Source organism: Notothenia rossii (genome assembly GCF_949606895.1).
Source record: "Notothenia rossii genome assembly, chromosome: 6".
Taxonomy (NCBI): domain Eukaryota; kingdom Metazoa; phylum Chordata; class Actinopteri; order Perciformes; family Nototheniidae; genus Notothenia; species Notothenia rossii.
This window is the reverse complement of record NC_136909.1, coordinates 85,140,915-85,162,115: the sequence shown is the minus strand read 5'-3', so window position 1 is coordinate 85,162,115 and position 21,201 is coordinate 85,140,915. Positions and strand designations below refer to the sequence as shown.

The 21,201-nt window shown below is 41.0% G+C and overlaps 2 protein-coding genes across 3 annotated transcripts in view; one reads left to right on the top strand and one right to left on the bottom strand.

Moving 5' to 3' along the window:
• Positions 1-3: 3 nt before the first annotated feature.
• On the bottom strand, positions 4-8,487 carry cryzl1 (crystallin, zeta (quinone reductase)-like 1). 2 transcript variants are annotated; one of them, XM_079686346.1, is made up of 13 exons: positions 8,257-8,487; positions 7,026-7,103; positions 6,781-6,853; positions 6,636-6,680; positions 6,259-6,327; positions 4,659-4,792; positions 2,785-2,896; positions 2,510-2,530; positions 1,966-2,064; positions 1,407-1,519; positions 760-865; positions 625-670; positions 4-226 (listed from the first exon to the last, which is right to left on the bottom strand). In XM_079686346.1, the coding sequence occupies exons 1-13, from the start codon at positions 8,314-8,316 to the stop codon at positions 130-132; spliced, it is 1,053 nt and encodes a 350-aa protein (XP_079542472.1). In that variant the 5' UTR covers positions 8,317-8,487; the 3' UTR covers positions 4-129. The 2 variants fall into 2 exon arrangements, with proteins under 2 accessions (XP_079542472.1, XP_079542473.1); XM_079686347.1 differs by lacking the exon at positions 2,510-2,530 and having other exon boundaries at positions 8,257-8,486.
• Positions 8,488-11,261: 2,774 nt separating this feature from the next.
• The window catches only part of itsn1 (intersectin 1 (SH3 domain protein)), a 60,415-nt gene continuing 50,475 nt past the window's right edge, over positions 11,262-21,201 (top strand). Inside the window, exon 1 of the mRNA XM_079691116.1 lies at positions 11,262-11,445. The gene's annotated coding sequence lies outside the window, so the exon portion shown is untranslated. The remainder of the gene's footprint in view (positions 11,446-21,201) is intronic.

The window sequence follows — 21,201 nt, the reverse complement described above, 5'->3', positions numbered from 1 at the left end:
GTATTGTGAGACTTGTCGTTGGTTTATTTAGTATGAAAGTTGTACATTAGATGACAAACAGCTGATGAAACTGCAGATGTGAAGTGATTCCTGTGACTTTTAGCGCATGTACATTTTACATGAATTTGGTCAGAGTTGAACAACGGCCTTTTTCTTCTGGTGGCGCTGGACGGTCTCCATGGTAACCGTGGCTTCGTAGAGAGGGACGGCCTCCTCAGGCTGAGGTCTGCAGAGACAAACACCTTTAGATTTAAAGGTCTCCTATTATACAGTTTGTCATCAATATATCACAGGTCTCAGATATATACAGAGCCTGTCTCTGATTGGCTGAAACACCAAACAGATCATTGCAGCATTACCCATAATCCCCTCTGTTTCAAAAGTGCTGATTCTCTATCTGTTACTTTAGATGGAAATAATAAGGAGGATAATTAACCCCTGTCACAAGAGAGGAGAAAGATACCTGCTTTTAAATTCATATTTTCTTATGATAAATTTGAATTTCCTTGTATATCAAACATTGTCTTAAAAGCTGACACTGGTAAATGTAATTTAAGTTAGTTTGTAATGATAATTAAGGACGTGTCTGACTCCAGTATCTAGCCATGTGATTTATATATTTACCTGAGTACTCCAGTGGACATCTTCTCCACGATGTCCTTCAGGATGTCTGACACAGGTCTGTGAAGGAGGGACTTGATGAACCTGATGATGTGCACATTATGACATTATTGACTTCACACAGTGTTCAGAGGATACGCAGGTATCTTCCCTGCTGGGCGGAAGAAGCCGTCCACACCTCGTGGTTGAGGAACGTCAGAGAGGCAGATTTCAAATGCAGCAGTCGGCAATCTGGAGGGTCCAACTGTGAGGATACACAGAGCAGCGAGACACGAGACAATTCAAGACCAATTTTAGCTTTCCAAATACAAAATCATTGCAATAAAACTTTACTTTTTACTCAAAAATGTACAGTTCTGCAGGTATGTTGTTGATATCCCTCCTTTTAATGTTACCATGCACGCTTGACGTGTTAACATTTAATGTCCCCTGAAACCTCTGTTGTCTTTTTAGACACTTTGTTTTAGAAACTAGCATTTTTAAGATGCTTCAAAAAGTCACGAGTGCGTTATCTATCGAGCATACAGTTATTCTATCAGAGCATGTATCAAAAGTAGGTAAAACAATCTTCACTTTATAGAAAAATAGGTAGAGTAACAATGTAAATACTGCTTGTTAGAATGTTAACATATCTTTGTATGAACCACACAACATATTTAATGCATCTAACCAAAAACCCTCAGAAAAGGACCGGATGTGGAAAAACGCTGACTCATTCCTGCACCACTTGATTAGGAGGAGAGTAGAGAGGGACTGTTTGATAACTAATATATAAAGTGACTCACCTGCAGCTCTTTGTGGGATGTGACCCAGTGCCCCCCCACTCCCAGCACACTGATGATGTCATGTTTGTGTGGGAGGAGCTTCGTCTCATCGGACTCTTTCTCTTGAAGTCGCACTGTGAACACACACACACACACACACACACACACACACACACACACACACACACACACACACACACACACACACACACACACACACACACACACACACACACACAGAGAGAGACACACACACAGAGAGAGACACACACACAGAGAGAGACACACACACACACACACACACACACACACACACACAGAGAGAGAGAGAGACACACAAACAGAGACACACACACACACACACACACACACAGAGAGAGAGAGAGAGACACACACACACACACAAACACACACAGAGAGAGACACACACACACAGAAACCATTATCCTTTCTAAAATGTTAAGAAAATATTAAATAGGAATAAAAAAATACAACAAAGACAATCAAACCATTTTTTTTTTAAAAGATCATGGATCCAGGAGGATGTTAAAAATCTTCCAGGTGCTGATCATGTGTTTACCTCCAGAGTCGATGACGATGTCCACTCCCAGTCCTCCCGTCTCCTCCATAACCACGGAGAGCAGCTCTGATTTGTCTTTATAAACTGGGATCACCTTTGCTTTACACACAAAGACACAGAACCATCATATAAATATGGATCATAATGCAATAAAACTAAAAACCTGCAATCGTGCAATTCAGATGCTATCAGCAGAACATATCTCATTGGAAGATCGTTTAAATTGCAGTGGTTGCAATTCCAATGTTATCCACAGGGTGGCGCCAGTTTTAAAAATGCATTCTCCCGTTTACAACATTTACTCAAATCAGACGGTCTTATCTTTGGGTGACAAACATCAAATTATCGTTAAATCTTTGAAAACATTTGTAAAATATTATAACAAAAACAGTATCTGATAAACTGGTGATTTACAGCTCACAGGAATCATTAGGGATTTAGAAAATAAGATCGGATTGAACTGCCTTTTAGTGCAGGAATGAGAAGATTAGCGAGGGAAACAAGCCTGTAGTTCAGGAAGAAAGACAGAAGGAAAAGATCTCACCTACTAACGGGTCCTGAACACCTGAGGAAATGTGGAGCGGCGAGGAAAAGATCAGAAGAAGAAAGAAAAAATACGGAAATATTTTTATAAAAAGAGGGAAAGAGCCTGACATGATCATAAAAGCAAAGCGCTTAGGTCTGATTTGTGGATAATTCATTATTTGTTTCAAGGACTTTCATTGGGTGATTGGGTTTAAATATTTTCATTTCTGTTATGGATTTAAAGCAGTGTTTTGTAAGTGAACTACAGTCATCACGATGCTGGCCTGTACGTACCCACGCTGGGTCGAAGCTGCTCCAGGAAGGTGTGTTCTTCTGCTGTGTGTGACGTTGTAAAAACCTTCACTCCGTGGTAACACGCCAACTGGATGCACATGAGGCCAAAAGACTGAGGAGGGAGCGGGACATGGGGGAAACACACTTATTAATATGTTTCTTTAGTTTAAAGGTCTCCTATTACACTCTTTTTTATCAGATATATACAGAGCCTGTCTCTGATTGGCTGGAACACCAAACAGATCATTGCAGCATTACCCATAATCCCCTCTGTTTCAGCCCTGTTTCCAAAGTGCTGATTCACTGTCTGTTACTTTAGATTAAAATAAGGAGCCCCTCCCCACGCCCCTCTGAGAGAGATTTGGTTACAAAGAACTCAATGGTGCTCTAGGAGGAGATTCAGGTGATGGGGGGGGGGGGGGGGGTTACCTTGGTTGCTGATTGGCTAATGGTTACACAAGACAAACATCGTTATGACATCATAAAGTGGCCAAAATCTGATCAGCTCGTTTTCAGAGAGGTTTTTATAGAAATGGATCAAAAAGAGAGAGAATCTTTGTTCCTGAAACTTTCAGAGTGTCTTTACACAGAGGGGACACATGTTGATGTAGAAGAGACATGGAGAAGAGGGGACACATGTTGATGTAGAAGAGACATGGAGAAGAGGGGACACATGTTGATGTAGAAGAGACATGAAGAAGAGGGGACACATGTTGATGTAGAAGAGACATGGAGAAGAGGGGACACATGTTGATGTAGAAGAGACACGAAGAAGAGGGGACACATGTTGATGTAGAAGAGACACGAAGAAGAGGGGACACATGCTGATGTAGAAGAGACATGAAGAAAAGGGGACACATGTTGATGTAGAAGAGACATGAAGAAGAGGGGACACATGTTGATGTAGAAGAGACATGAAGAAGAGGGGACACATGTTGATGTAGAAGAGACATGGAGAAGAGGGGACACATGCTGATGTAGAAGAGACATGAAGAAGAGGGGAAACATGTTGATGTAGAAGAGACATGAAGAAGAGGGGACACATGTTGATGTAGAAGAGACATGGAGAAGAGGGGACACATGCTGATGTAGAAGAGACATGGAGAAGAGGGGACACATGCTGATGTAGAAGAGACATGAAGAAGAGGGGAAACATGTTGATGTAGAAGAGACATGAAGAAGAGGGGACACATGTTGATGTAGAAGAGACATGAAGAAGAGGGGACACATGTTGATGTAGAAGAGACATGAAGAAGAGGGGACACATGTTGATGTAGAAGAGACATGAAGAAGAGGGGAAACATGTTGATGTAGAAGAGACATGGAGAAGAGGGGACACATGCTGATGTAGAAGAGACATGAAGAAGAGGGGAAACATGTTGATGTAGAAGAGACATGAAGAAGAGGGGACACATGTTGATGTAGAAGAGACATGGAGAAGAGGGGACACATGTTGATGTAGAAGAGACATGAAGAAGAGGGGACACATGTTGATGTAGAAGAGACATGAAGAAGAGGGGAAACATGTTGATGTAGAAGAGACATGGAGAAGAGGGGACACATGTTGATGTAGAAGAGACATGGAGAAGAGGGGACACATGTTGATGTAGAAGAGACATGAAGAAGAGGGGACACATGTTGATGTAGAAGAGACATGGAGAAGAGGGGACACATGTTGATGTAGAAGAGACATGAAGAAGAGGGGACACATGTTGATGTAGAGGAGACATGAAGAAGAGGATTTTGCACAATAGGTGAACTTTTAAATTAGAAAAAGTGTGTGGAAATGTCCTCTGGTGGGTTAAAGCTATCCTAAAGAGAGTCCTGGTTGCATAAAGAGTGTGTGAGCAATCTTTTTTGTCTTATTTACGTACGCTGCCTCCATCCAGGACCAGGAGTGTGTGTCCGGCTGCCATGCGAGCGTGTGTGTGTAGCGCAGTGTAAGCAGAGAGGCCGTCACGCAGCGCTCCGGCAACACACACCGGGCTCAACTTCTCCGGCTTCTGAACTGCAGAATAAAAACAGAAACACACACGTTTAGTTCATCTGTTCATCTGTTTTATTTAGTTTATGATTTATGATTCTTCATCAAATGGTTTTCTACAATCACAGCATACTGATGTCTGCAAAAATTAAGTCAAGAAACAACAAGGAAAATGTTGTGCACTTAAGGTAATTTTACCAATTCTGCTTTCTTTAAACTGTCAGCTGTATATTCTTTGTAAAGAATCAGGTGCAGATGATTACAGAGAACAGTTGTAACAGTTTGAGCATCCATTGCAATAAAAATACTCCTCTCATTAACACAGGAGCTCATTTTAGACGTGTGCTTCCTGTCTTTGCTTGTTTTGTGTCAGTGCAGCAAGATGTGTTATATATATTATATGAAAGGCTAAAGGCTGTATTTAATGCTGTTTTAATTTAAAGGTCACCTATCATGCTATTTTTAGGCAATAGCATAGGTCTCAGATATATACAAATATATAAAAAACATGTCTATGAAGTGTTTTGCTCAAAAGACCAAACAGATCACCCATTCTAGCCATGCCTCATATCCCTCTATTTCACTTCCTGTTTCTAAAGTGCTGATTTGGGTATAAAGCTTTAAAAACATAAATAAAAGGAGGGGGCGGAGCTTATGCGGGACCCGGCAGCTACTGTCTAAACTAAATACTGCCGTGATGAAACGCCATATCATGGATTATCGCCCCTAAACTGTGGAACGACCTGCCCTTGCTAATCAGACAGGCTCCCACACTGTCTGTTTTTAAATCCCGTCTTTAAACCCACCTCTTCTCCTTAGCATTCGTAAACAAGTAGATTGTTGCTTTTATTCGCTTTCAGTGGTCTATTGTTTTTATTATATGGCTGTTTTGTTTTTTTATTATTATTATTACAGTTATTCTGGTTTGTTTTGTGTTTGTATCTTTTATTTTAAATGTATTTATTTTATGTTTTGTGAGCTTATCTCTCTGTACAGCACTTTGGTCTGAAGGTTTTAAAGTGCGATATAAATAAAGTTGGATTGGATTGGATCAAGGATTATTTCTGAAACAGTATGGAGCTCAAAGGCTTTCTCTCTTGCCGGTTATACCACAAGGTGAGTTCCTTTTTACTTCCTGCTTCTTCACACACATGCTCTCCAGTACAGGTTAGCTCTGAGTGTTAGCCATGCTAATGTAAACACCGACCGTATTACGTCCAAAACAGTCGGCCATTGTTTCTGATAGCAACGTTTCTGATAGGGCCGTGGGTCCACATTTCAGATATTACGTCATATCGGACGCAAATCTGGATCAGCTCCGTTTTTAGAGATTTGGGTACGGAGGAAAAGAGTCAGGGTTTCATTCTCTGACGCTGCGTGAGTTCCCCGACACACCGGGGACACATCTTTATGTATAAAAGACATCAACAAGTGCATTCTGCATGATAGGTCCCCTTTAATGTGATAGATGATATGTTGGTTGACTTTACCTAAATAGTGTTCATCGATGTCAATGAGCTCACAGAGTCCAGAGCAGGGCGAGTCCAAAGGCAGAATACCTGAGTATAAAACACAAATATAATAGATCCCAAATAAACAAAGCACTCTTGGGGTGAGATTTCTTTACATGTACATCTGTTCCTATTTATTTAACTGGTACAAACTAACCTTAAAATGTTCTGCTGTTTAATGCTATGTTTGGTTTTTTATGTCTACCTGTACTGGTTAGAAATGGACGCATTAAATAAATTTAAAGAACAATTGGGACAGCATTCATACTCACACATCTACATTATAATATTAACCATAAGAAAACCAATATGTAATCGAGCCAAGAGGTTTTTGTGAAAAATTACAATTGTCTTACCTACAACTTCATCCTGCGGCTGGAAGAAAGACACCTTGGCTCCCACTGCAGAAAAAACAATTGACCAAAGGTTAGTGAACACACTTACTACTAATCACATGGTTTATTTCTGCACCATCAGCAGAGAAACCTGTGCTTGTGTTACCTTGCAGGACGACGCCGGACACCTCTCTGCCGACAGGAATTAGATCTCTCTGGATCCCCACGTCGTTGAGCAGCTGCAGGAAAACCATCAAGGATTATTTGAATGTTTTGACTTCTCAATATAAGCAGCAAAATAAAGTTTCTATGGTGTCTTTATTTGCAGCTTTCAGTTCTATCGTTTGGTTATTTTCTGAGAATGTAAAGCCATGGTCACATTCATTTTGATATCATGTTTGACTTCAGTACCTTGAGGTCCAGAGGGCTGAGTCCACATGCCTTAACCTGAACTCTGACCAGATGGCTGCCCAAAACATCTGGAAGAACCTGGAGAGAAACAGATTAACACAAACTGTCACCCAGAGATACACTGACTGACTGACTGACTGACTGACTGACTGACTGACTGACTGACTGACTGACTGACTGACTGACTGACTGACTGACTGACTGACTGACTGACACACACACACACACACACACACACACACACACACACACACACACACACACACACACACACACACACACACACACACACACACACACACACACACACACACACACACACACACACACACACACACACACACACACACACACACACACACACACACACACACACACACACACACACACACACACACACACACACACACACACACACACACACACACACACACACACACACACACACACACCGTTTTTAATATAGAGAAAGGTACATAAAGACAGGTTGCCAGATTATGGACATTACTGTAAGCATGCATTTTTGGGCACTTAATCAATGTTATTTCGAAATTGCAATATGTTTTGGGTCGATGTTCAAATTGCAGGAAGCACAATCGGCTACTTGTTAAAGCCTGAATAAACAGTATGTGAAAACTATTTGAGGTATTGTGAAGATGCAGATACATCCTGGCATACAATATTTGTTTGGAACAGATCCTATACATCTCTAATAAAAACAACACCATAATAATTTGATATAATGTTTAATGTGTTGAGAACAGTGATGCAACTATGATCAATCCCTGCTATATGGTAACTGCAATATTACTCAAAATAATCGCATTTGTCTTCCAAATCGTGCAGCCCTAATGCATTTGATAAACATTATTGATGCATTTCCTTCCTCTAAACCATTTAATAAACAATGCACCATGACTGCTAAACAGTGGACTGCAAATTAGATAGTTAACAAATATAAAGAAAGTAATTGTTCTACTATGTTTTTGAAGTTGTTGACAATAATAATAATAATGGCCAGCAGCGTCTGCAGGTGGAGCCACAGTTTCTCACATGCCTGTCAGTTTCCTTTGCTTTTAGGATTTAGTGTGTAATAATGTGAAATGTGGCTTATAATGCCAAGCTTAAGTAAAGTATGCACTTGCACAGACAGACCCAAAAACACACACACACACACACACACACACACACACACACACACACACACACACACACACTAACACACACTCACCGTTTCCTGGATAACGAATTTGGGCTCAGCAACTCCGGCTCTCCAGTACAAACCCTTCATGATATTTCACCCAATTTAATTTATGCAACACAATATTAAAATCTGCTTGATAATAATCTCTTTTCATGTATCTGTCATGTCTTTTCCCTTTTGAAAATCAGCTATTTCCCAGTTGCTGCTAACTGACTGGCTTGAGTCAGCTGATCTCTTCTTCTTCGTTGTTTACATTGGTGGCTTCTTGCAGTGTTAAAATGACAACATCGCCCTCTACGGGATTTTAAGGATTAGCACATTTTAAGTAATGTTTATTACAAAAATACTTGTACACCAACAACATACAACAACCAAATGTTATATTGCACATAAGCACAAGTTAAACAAAATGGAAACAAATCCAACTGATGGGGGCTGAAATGTACTGCCATGCTCGCGATTCGAACCCAAATTGATAATGAATTCAAACATTTATATTGAAGGTTTTAATGCATTTGGGTTATTAATGTTTCTAAAAAAACATAACGCTTAATCTGTAAAAGCAGACATGTTTCCTACTCTTTTGTTGTTGCTGTTAAAGGTCCCCTATTATGCTGTTTTTCATCAATATATCACAGGTCTCAGATATATACAGAGCCTGTCTCTGATTGGCTGAAACACCAAACAGATCGTTGCAGCATCCCAGAATCCCCTCTGTTTCAGCCCTGTTTCCAAAGTGCTGATTCTCTGTCTGTTACTTTAGATGAAAATAAGGAGCCCAAGACAAAACATCTTTATGACATCATAAAGTGGCCAAAATCTGATCAGCTCATTTTCAGACAGGTTTTTATATAAATGGATCAGGACAAAAAGAGAGAGAATCTTTTTTCCTGAAACTTCCAGAGTCTCTTTACACAGAGGGGACACATGTTGAAAAAAAAGTGAAATTTTGGGGGGAAAAGTAACATTTAGAAAAAAAAGTAAAATTTTGAAAAGAAAGTAAAATTTTGAAAAATAATCTAATTCTGAGAAAAAAAGCATATTTTGAAGAAAAAGTCAAATTTGAGATGCATTGTGGGACATGTAGTTTATGAGCAACGTGCTTCTGTAAAGTAGCATGTAACCGTATAATAAACATATGATATTCTTTGCAAGCTCTTATGGGGCCACATAAAATGAAGTCGTTGGCCGGATTTGGCCCCCGGGCCTTTAGTTTAACACGCCTGCTTTGAATGAAAGGCTTTGTCATGGTATTCTATTTAAGCTTGCTAAAGTTGACTTTTGAACAGCCTTTGAAAGAATGATACAAATAACCTACAGTAAAACACTACTTACAGATATTTTTGAATCAGTGTTACTAAATGAGTATTACCTATAGGCTTAAATCAGGTTATCTTAATCTGGTTGAATTCTTCCATATTTGTATGGTGGTTATTTCCTTTTACAACATGTGGGGGCTTCTCTTTAAGAGAAACCTGCTTGAGAAATATCTAAAAAGCTTTAAATTCCTACTGGTAGACTGGACGTCTGACAGTCCTGGTACAACACATATACACCTTCTTGTTATGGTGTGATGTTGTAACCACTCACTGTAATACAACAAACAACACAAAATCACAAAATATACTGTATGTAGGCCTATATTTCTTCAAACTCCTCAAATGTCAACAGTTAAAAACAGAAAGAGAATTAGTAGAATAAAAAACTCACACGTGCAAATATTTATTTATTTTGATAAAGTTGTAATACTGGACACACAATGTCTCCCACTGAAACTTGAGTATTTCCATTGTATGCTACTTTGTACTTCTAGTCCACTTCAGTTCAGAGGTACATCATGTACTTTTCCTCCACTACATGTATTTAATACCTTTAGTTACTTCACAGATCTGGATGAATGATGTGAAATATAATCAAGTGTTAAATCAGACTTTAGTTCCACCTGGAGTAAATCCACAAGCTACCCTGCAGTATACAAAGTCATTCAAACTAGCTGCACCTTTACCAGCTTTGAGAACACTTTCATGATCAATCATTATAAAACATATCATATCTATTATTCTGAAATGGACCAATCTGCACAATGACTACTTTTACTTTTGGTACTTTAAGTACATTTTGAATGCAGGACTTTTACACTTTGGTAATTCTACTTTTACTCAAGTACAAAATATAAGCACCTCTCCCACCTCAGCTTTTAATATATGTAGCTGACAATACTTCTGCACTTCATGTTATTCTAAAAGAATAAAGTTCATGCTGCAGATTGAGACGTTTTATTTTTGACAATATGTGGGGGTTTCTCTTTTGTCTGAAAATGGTTTATATCCAAAAAAGAAGTTCAGTTAACATGTTCAACTTTTCTAAACTAATATTACATGATTAAATCAGGCTATGATGATCTAGTGAAGTTATTCCTTACACATAGATTTGTTATTTTCTTTTGACAACATGTGGGGGCTTCTCTTTAAGAGAAACCTGCTAGAGAAATATCTAAAAAAGCTTTGATTCCTACTGTTAAAATGGTCGTCTGACTGTATTGGCACAACAAGTCTAAACCCTTCTGTTATGGTGTGATGTTGTAACCACTCACTGTAACACAACAAACAACAACCCATCACAAAATGTACTGTATGTAAATCACTTCAAACTCCTCAAAGGTCAACAGTTAAAAACAGAAAGGTATTTAACATGATGAAATAAAAAACTTACATGTGAAGATATTTCTTTATTTTGATAACTACTGGACACACGACTTCCCCCACTTGTATTAAACACACACAGGTGGAAGCAACTGAGTAGATTCACTCAAGTACTACTTAGTAGAATCATTTTGAGCTGCTTGCACTCTACATGAGTATTTTCCATTTTATGCCATACGAGATTAAACCTAAAACCAGGATTTATTCCTAATAAACAGCAGCCGGCAGGAGAGCGCTCCTAATCCATTTTTACTCCACAGCGTCCCTGAAATTCACACAACTCTCGCGATGTTACACCTAAACCATGCACTTACTACGAACTATCGCGATACGTCAGAAGCGTTACCCCATTTTCCAGCTGTCCCTCAGTCGGTCGGGATTTCGGATCCATACGGGAGAGGGTTTTTGTGGATAAACCGACACATTTTGGGAGGAGATACCGAATCATATGGTCACGTAAACGCGAAAACGAGCTACTTTATCCCGTATTTTACCATGGAAACTGAACTATGAGGTAAGTGTGTTGTGTGGAAGAATGTCCCTGACGTTAGCTTCTCACTGGTTAGCTTTAGCTTGCTAGCTGCAGTGATGTGAACGTTAGCGCGGCTCGTTGGTCATTTTTAACCCGGGTTAGCGTGCTATAATGTCAGCCTCTAACTGGGATATCAACCTGACTTGGAAGTGCTTTATATCGGTTAGTTTAACAGCACCAGGGTGAGAGGCATTTGAAGACGATGACATCTAGGTGCTACTAACAGTTAGCCAGAATGCTAATGTGAAATCACTGCATCTTTCTGCACTGTGAGCTGAGGTTAAGATAGATGATAGATAGATAAATAGATACTTTATTCATCCCAAATTGTAAAAATGCTATTGTTACAGCAGCAGTGTGTTAAGGCCTTACAATGTGTAAAGAGTGGTAGCAAGTACAATTAAGAATAAACAGCAAATATACACATATATACAGCAGTAAATACATATATCACACATAATAAACAACATCAAATATTCAGGATGAATCAAAATGTACTATAAAAGACTGAAATACTGCAGTAACATAAATATAGACGTATTCTACAGTAGTAGAGACATAGTATTTAAATGACAGATGTGCAAGGTGGCTGTTGTGCAAATTGTTCACACTTATGGAGAGGGAGAAAGATATGTAGATAGTTAAAAAAACAATACATATGCTCAGTAAAATAAAAACTACATTGAGAGGAGTATCTAAACATAATAAAATATACCAAATAAAGTAGAATAATAATATATCAATCTACTGAACATATAACCATAGTGTACTGTATATACTTAAAAAAATTGTGTACAGTATCTTGAAATTAAAAGTAAATATATCCTGTAAACTACACTTCTACTTTTCGATAGCCTCGCCAGTTGAGAGAAAGATGATGAAACAAAAGTTACTGACAGTGTTGGGACAGATAACAGCTTTCATGGGTGGAGGTGTTACTCTTCTAGCATTTGGTAACAATAAAACTGATGTTAGTCACACACACAGAGCTGTCCATCTGGATCCAGTCAAAACAACAGAGGTGGAACAAGTACTTAGGTATTGTACTTAAGTAGAAGTAGAAGCACCCTGAGAGCAGGAATACTTCTATTAAAAGTCCTGCATACGTAGTGGTTCCTGTTCCTGTGTGATCTTGTTTTAAATGGTTGTTTCACATTCACCAAAGTCACACAGTGACATAAACAAACTCATAGATCGTTGGTGTTCTGCAAGATAAAAATCACAGCGTTCTTCAATGGAGGATGGTGTCTTTGAAGAGGGTCATAATGGAGATAACAGATTCAGTCGTCTGTTGAAAAGGGCTGTCTCATGGCAAGGGTAAAGCAGTGAAACTATTCTAAAGAAAGCAAGATTTCTTTGGTGGTTAAGATATGTTTTGCTACTCATCCACCTCATATAGCCCCTCTCCAAAAATCGGTGGTGCTAAATGACTTCCATGTTGATTAAAATACTCAGTTATGCTATGCTCCAGCACCCACATTGATTCACCATTTGTTGTTTGTCATACTTGCATCATGCTATGTCTGCTTTTCATGAGCAGCTCCTTTAAGAAGACACACCCAACCCTACACAAGTCCAGCAAAATGTGGAAGTGCTTACACGCCCTTCGCTCTGCAAAGCGTTCAGATAAATTAGAAACAGTTCCTTGATTAATGGTGAGAATATATCAGTCAAAAAGAATTGCAATTACTTTGTTTCCCCTCCTAACTTATAGATAGATAGATGTGGAATATATACATGTGGAAATACAACATCTCATGAATAGATAATGTGTTTTTCTGCAGACCTTTTCAGGGTTAAACAAAAAGCCACATGAAGCATACGTTGTATTGACGTTTACCTTGTAGTATTTTAACAAACACTTCATCATGACCATAAACAGTCCCTGTGCTGTGCTTAAGTTAAGCTCTTAACCACCCAAGGGTTTCAGTCTATACTAATGGGAAAGGCAGAGGGGAGGATGGTGTGTGTGTGTGTGTGTGTGTGTGTGTGTGTGTGTGTGTGTGTGTGTGTGTGTGTGTGTGTGTGTGTGTGTGTGTGTGTGTGTGTGTGTGTGTGTGTGTGTGTGTGTGTGTGTGTGTGTGTGTGTGTGTGTGTGTGTGTGTGTGTGTGTGTGTGTGTGTGTGTGTGTGTGTGTGTGTGTCACCTCTCATGCCTCGCCACTTGACATTGGTGTGATAAGAACGTGTTTGGAGAGAGAGACGCAGGCTTTATGGTCGGTGTCAGAGGGTGTGTTCAGAGTCAGTTCCTTTAGTGTGTGAGTGAGTAAAAAGGGAGGCTGGGAAGTGTTTTTTCAGAGGAAGAGGGTGTGTGTTTCTTGAAGCAGAGGGTGTGTGTTAAAAGCTAATGCATGTGTTGTGTGGGTGTGATTGGGATTGTGACCAAACTGACACCAAAGAACACGTCTCCTGCGTCTCCTGCGTCTCTGCGTTTTGGCCATGTGTCACTGGAAGACACCGCAAAGACTTCAGCCGACGGCCAAGTGGCACGTACGAACTGCGCATGCGTGATTGGCAATAACTCTCCTCACCAGCAGACGGCGGTAGTGTGTATTCATCATTCAAAAGAGGCAACAACCGGAAGACAGACTGCGTGATAACCAGAGAAGAAGAACAGACTGCGTGATATAAACAAACAACAAATAGCGTGTTCCATGTTCACTCTACAGCGAGAAGCTCACAGGGCTTTCCCCAACCTGTGTCTAGAGCTGGAGTTCAATGAAATCTTAGATTTGCCTTTTTAATAGTTTGTTTGGGTCCCTCACTTCCGTTTCGCTTTCATGCACTGATTCGCTAGCTGAGCAGCCAATCAGAGTGATTTCTTTGGCCGACGGCCTACCGATTCAACTAGTCGAATCGGCAGCGGAAGGTGTCGGCAAGACACGACGGTGCAGTACACACCAATCTGAGTAGGGTGACACAATGCTCATCCACGGCCCGACATCTATCGACATCTATCGACGCCGATAATCGGCTTGGTGTGTCACAGCTTTTAAAGCTGTTACACACTAATGCCAATCAACGTCATTATTGTTACGTATGAACACAAAATGCAGTCACAATTTCATTAAATTAGTTCTTACTTTAATGTAAATAGATTTCCCAATGAATCCATTGATGTGTGAGTCATACAACATGAGAAGAATTAGGAATACCCTTCAGAATTGAACACAGTCTTAAAGGAAATGTTATCATTAGGTGGTGAAAACCTCCATGAAAACCTTCACATTTTACTTTCTAAATCGAAAAATATTTGTTCCTGCCTATCCACTCATCGTCTATCCACTCATAGTCATTTAGTGATGTTTCCTGCAATTCTGCACCCATTTTAACATTTGGTGTAACCTTATTTTCTTATCCCTGCAGACATCATGCTCAACTCTCTTAAAATGACATCATTATTCTGTGCAGTAAAGCCACGGGGCTGATAGCAGAGACAGACATATTTATCATCTTCCCTTTAAGCAATGGATGAAGAGATTGAAACATCTAAGACGAATCAGGCATTCTGGATTTAAGATCATTTCAATTTCCGTCTAGTGTTCTGCTCTTAAATACATCTTTGGGATTATTATTCATTTTTCTCTCCTGATAAAGGGGATTGGTTTCAGTATTAACCCAGTGTGATATGAACAGATTATAGATTGAATCTTTGATCCATCTCAAATGTATTACTTTTCATATTAACTATATGTAAATGTGATGGAAATGCTAGGCAAATTAAGTTTAGTTTGGTCTCTTGCTTTAGGGTTAGTTTGGATTCAACAAGGCGTTCCTCTTTCAGCTTAAATTGTGCAACTATTTTGATCCATCTAATATTTGCAGACTAGGAGGTTTTGTGTATTGATGCTGAATCTTTCAAACTAGACTCACAATGGATCTAAGGCTACATCTACACGGAGACGAAAACTAACCAAATTCGATATCAAAAAAGTCTTCCGTCCACACGGTATCGGCTCAAGAAACGTGTCCATTCACACGAGACCGCTCGACCCGCTGGAGGCGCTGTAGTAGACATGCCGGGCCTGTAAGTGGCGCTGTACTTCCGCCACAAAATGAGTGAGCAGCAGAGGTGGGGAGAGGCGGGGCTATGGCTTCTTCGTTATCAGGAAATTATCGTATAGGGCGTACACACGGAGCCGTTTGCCCCCCCAGAGCGTTTCGTCCGCAGATCCATACGATAGAGAACTGTATAGCGGATACATCTCGTTTCGTGGACGGGATCTAAGAGTCAATCATCCTCACTATTTGAATGTCAATTGTTGAATGCAGCATCAGGAGTGTGCTTTCTGCAGCGTCCAAAATAAGTATTTTTTATTCTCCTCCGATTGAAAGCAGCATGTTCAGAGATACACAGAAGACAATGAACAACTGCGACAGAAGTCAACAAGACTGACTGAACATATACATTGAAACACAACGCTTTTATCTTGAATCCACAATCCAGAATATAAGGCTCTAGCATTTAACTGGGGGGTCAGCAGAAAAACAAGAGGGGGTGCAAGCAGAAGAGTCGGAACCCTAATCTGTGTGCGTGCGTGCGTGCGTGCGTGCGTGCGTGCGTGCGTGGCTTAAACAGGCATCTGCCACAGGCCTTGATAACAGACCAACACTTCAGTTACATCCCAATGCTCTAATTATACTCGCTAATCCCACAAACATAATGCATGGACTCAGAGGACAGAGCATAAAGCCCCCTCCTCATGACAAAGGGAAAGATGCATTCAACTGTCTGGGTGGTTGACTTTTTATTGAAGTTGAATTAAGCTTGCAGATGTTTTAGCATTTGTGCCAACTTTTCTATCTGATCAAACACTGATATTTGCATGATTAGACATTCATATTAAAGGTGGGGTAGGTAAGTTTGAGAAACCGGCTCGAGATACACTTTTTGTTATATTCCATGGAATGCTCTTAACATCCCGATAGCAATGAATATCTGAAGTGCTTTGACAAAAAATCCATAAAAACATTTCATCTGTGGAAGCCGTAGCGCTGTAAAAAGCACGACCAATCATCTGAGCCGGCCCGGCTAAAATAACTGGATGGCCTTCCTGCCTGTCAGCCTTCCATCTGTGCACAAACTTATCTCGTGCCCTCATTGGTCGTGTGCGCGTTCGTGTGTGTTGGAGGAGGGGCTCTCTAAGGAAGAGGCAGATTTGTTCCGGCTGTGTATTTTCAAATTCTAACGCACTCGAGCTGGTTTCTCCAAAATTACCTACCCCACCTTTAATTGATCGAGCTATACTGGTACACATTCGCTCCGTTCGCAGCGATACTTTGATTTTCAAAACAAAACAATTCTGGCTGCTTCTACAATGTTAAGTGTGTGATCATTCTCATTGTTGGTTTCAGTGTTAGATATTAGGGTAATCTGGCACACATAATCAAGCGTAGCTGCACTATCAGTGTTTCTGCCAGACCAGGGCTGAGAGGGCGTCCACCCCGAGAGCGGGGGGGGGGGGGGAGGGGGGGATGGTGTGTGGAATTCCGGCTCCTAAACGGCTCTTCGTGTTACCACAGTTTACCACGGAGCCTCAGTTTCGCCGCTGCGAGGCGCCGGCGCTCGCAGTTCAAGCGCATGCTCCACTAGCACCCCCCGTCAAGGCTCGCCGGCAGCACACTTTCCGTCACAGGAACGCGCTTTGCTGGCGGCGAAAATAATCCCACCAGACTCCTTTGCCCCTCCAACAGAGGGGTGTCCTTATCTTTTTTCCTTTTCGTAATTTCAAGCGATAAAAACTCGATCTTCTCTCGAATTATTATTATTTTTTGGACGCCCTCGGCTGGAGTTCAGGGCGTTCCGAGCTGAATAAGGGCGTCTAATGACGGCAAGACGCCCCCCTGGCGGAAACGCTGTGCACTCTAGTTGTAATTATATCAAAATCGCAATATGGACTAGTGTAATATTCAAATTGCATGGAGCACGTTCATTTGAAAAGGATAAATATGTGTTAAAATACCATTTTGAATGACGTTTTGTGGCATAGAGTAGATCCTTCCTACAAAGTTTGATAAGATTATGAGTCATATCTATCAAAAACCATATTGCATTTGGAATATCAGTCAAAATCATCCGAACTAGTCATTCTTTCCAAATCTTGCAGCCCTGGACATAAAGTCACTTTAATTCATCATCAGATGATTTGCTGGACAGAGTTTTGGCAAGCTGACATTTCTGTCTTGCAGCATGAGAAATTAAAGTCATTCTTGTACCAATGCCTCTAGCTCCATCGCTCTAATAACCAGCGCTCTCTGCTGCAGTTTAATAAAGACATGGTTGAATATCATCCTTATAATGACATAAACCCTCAATTAACTTGCATGCTTTTAGGTGTCTGAGAAAATAGCAGAAACTAAAAGAGGAAATGCTTCATCATTTGAAATGATATACAGATAAATGTCGACATAGTTCGATTGCTTCCATCCATACTTTAAAGAAGGTTCAACCTCTACTGTAGTTGCTTCAATATTTGTGAAGTGGCAGCAGTGAAAGTGTGTGTCTGAGTGTTTATGCAGGGTGAGCTTTGTTCGTCTGACCTAGTTAAGCTGGTTACTTTGTCCCCCGACTCTGATGAGGATGGGACACACACACACACACACACACACACACACACACACACACACACACACACACACACACACACACACACACACACACACACACACACCTCTCAATAGGCCAAGGACAGTCTCAGTGGGAATGTCCGCGGCATGTCGGAGTAACTGTTTCTGGAAAGAGGAATTGAGTTCGGGCTAAATTCCAATCCGCCTACAGAAAACTGTTTCCTAGAAATGTCCTAGAATCTCATCTAATGGGCCATCTTTATTTATTTGAATCAAACTTGTGGTACAAAAGTCAGACACACACACACACACACACACACACACACACACACACACACTCTCTCGCACATCCTCACTAAGTCCTTGTCTATCAGTATTATTATTGTGGGTTGTGTGTTGGCCACAGGGCAGGGCAGCGGGTCTGGATGTGATTAACATACCTCTACTATGGCAGAGGTATGTCACACACACACACACACACACACACACACACACACACACACACACACACACACACACACACACACACACACACACACACACACACACACACACACACACATATGTGAAGGAGATGGCAGTTTTACTTCATAGTTTTTAAAGAGATTAAATATGAAATGCAGAAATAATCCCTGTATCACATGTTTTAGCTTTTAAAGATGCCCTGTTGGCTTTTGGGGGTTTTCCCCTTCCTGTAGTTTGTTTATAGGTTTGTGTGCATGGAAAGAGTCTGCAAAGGCTAACCAGGCCACCATCCAAATGCTGGTACATGTGCTTCCTTTACCGGTCAAGACACTATCATAATCTATAACGAGTCAGAGCATTTGCTAGCCGGTACGATGTTTTTTTTACATCCTATCCCTCAGTTGTTCCAGTTTGTTGTTATTGTTGTTGTTGTTGTTGTTTGCTGCTCTATTGCTGTAACTTTTATACAATTTCCGTTCCGCTGTTGTGTGGATGGTTGTTTTGTCCAAAAGATGCCAAACACAATTGCACGTTATCAGACAAACCCTTCACCTAAACAAACACTACTTCCCTGCTTTTTGATAGCTCTTAGTTTGCTCCTTTCTTATTTCTATCCCCACTGGCTTGATGTTTTCATGGTCAACTGAGTGAACCTGTCTTCTGTGTGAACCTGTCTTCTGTGTGAACCTGTCTTCTGTGTGAACCTGTCTTCTGTGTGAACCTGTCTTCTGTGTGAACCTGTCTTCTGAGTGGACCTGTCTTCTGAGTGAACCTGTCTTCTGTGTGAACCTGTCTTCTGTGTGAACCTGTCTTCTGTGTGAACCTGTCTTCTGTGTGAACCTGTCTTCTGTGTGAACCTGTCTTCTGAGTGGACCTGTCTTCTGAGTGAACCTGTCTTCTGTGTGAACCTGTCTTCTGTGTGAACCTGTCTTCTGTGTGAACCTGTCTTCTGAGTGGACCTGTCTTCTGAGTGAACCTGTCTTCTGAGTGAACCTGTCTTCTGAGTGAACCTATCTTCTGAGTGAACCTATCTTCTGAGTGAACCTGTCTTCTGTGTGAACCTGTCTTCTGTGTGGACCTGTCTTCTGAGTGGACCTGTCTTCTGAGTGAACCTGTCTTCTGTGTGGACCTGTCTTCTGAGTGAACCTGTCTTCTGTGTGGACCTGTCTTCTGTGTGGACCTGTCTTCTGAGTGAACCTGTCTTCTGAGTGAACCTGTCTTCTGTGTGAACCTGTCTTCTGTGTGAACCTGTCTTCTGAGTGGATCTGTCTTCTGAGTGAACCTGTCTTCTGTGTGGACCTGTCTTCTGAGTGAACCTGTCTTCTGAGTGAACCTGTCTTCTGAGTGAACCTGTCTTCTGAGTGAACCTGTCTTCTGAGTGAACCTGTCTTCTGTGTGAACCTGTCTTCTGAGTGGACCTGTCTTCTGAGTGAACCTGTCTTCTGAGTGAACCTGTCTTCTGTGTGAACCTGTCTTCTGAGTGAACCTGTCTTCTGAGTGAACCTGTCTTCTGAGTGAACCTGTCTTCTGTGTGGACCTGTCTTCCGAGTGAACCTGTCTTCCGAGTGGACCTGTCTTCTGAGTGGTCAGTTCCCCAGTGGGAAAGTGTGTAAATGAGTGAGTGTGAAGGATGGACTGTAGGTTGTGAAGCGGAGTGTGTTCAGGCGGCCCTGTTGAAATGCACATCGTGGCTCATATGATCAAATCTCTGGAGCTAGCATGGACAACATGACAACAGCAGATTGATGCGTTAGATATTAGATAACATTAAAAATATTTCTAAATAGTAGTGGTTGCAGTCTTTGAGGGGCGGAGGTGTGTTTATGAATGTAATAGCATCAAATCCACTCCCTCCAAAACACAGAAACCACAATGACTTACTTTAAATTCACAACTCCAGCACGAAGAGACAGCAGAGCGGGAAATGAACTCCAGACTTGAGCTGTAAAATCACTTCCCTTCTAAATGAGTTTGTTTACTGGGTCAGCACCTTTTTACCATGTGATTATTTGGGTTTAAAATGCTGTTTAGCGCCTTGTTGGATTGCTGACCTTGGTGATGAAACCACCTGTGAAATGTTCCTAATGTTACGTGGCTATATTACTAAATGATGTTGTATTAATGCTAGGGCTGCTCAATTATGGCAAAAATCATAATCTCGATTATTTGGGTCAATAATTGTAGTTGCGATTATTAAATGCGATTATTCATTGACTTTGAAAATATCCATTTATTGTAGAGAAAAAAATGTGAACAGTATGTTTTTAACAGTTGATTACCCTGAACTTTAATTATAATTCAACTGAAATTACTGCGGTCTCTTTACTGCACCGTTGTGACGAAAAGGGAGCTGAGCCAGAAGGCAAAGCTCTCTGTCTACCGCGCCATTTTCCTTCCTACCCTCACCTATGGTCATGACGGATGGGTCATGACCGAAAGAACGAGATCGCGGATACAAGCGGCCAAGATGGGTTTTCTCCGCAGGGTGGCTGGTGTCTCCCTTAGGGATAAGGTGAGAAGTTCGGTCATCCGGGAGGGACTCGGAGTTGAACCGCTCCTCCTTCGCGTCGAAAGGAGCCAGTTGAGGTGGTTCGGGCACCTAGTTAGGATGCCACCTGGGCGCCTCCCTAGGGAGGTGTTCCAGGCACGTCCAGCTGGGAAGAGACCAAGGGGTAGACCTAGAACCAGATGGAGGGATTATATCTCT

What these genes read in the sequence shown, in the direction of transcription:
- cryzl1 (XM_079686346.1), bottom strand. Translation starts at nt 8,316, where the DNA reads ATGAAGGGTTTGTACTGGAGAGCCGGAGTTGCTGAGCCCAAATTCGTT. An exon ending in GCCGCAGGATGAAGTTGTAG is followed by an intron (nt 6,328 to 6,635) that starts GTAAGACAATTG and finishes TTTTATACTCAG; the next exon opens with GTATTCTGCCTTTGGACTCG. An exon ending in CCAGCAGGGAAGATACCTGC is followed by an intron (nt 671 to 759) that starts GTATCCTCTGAA and finishes GACCTGTGTCAG; the next exon opens with ACATCCTGAAGGACATCGTG.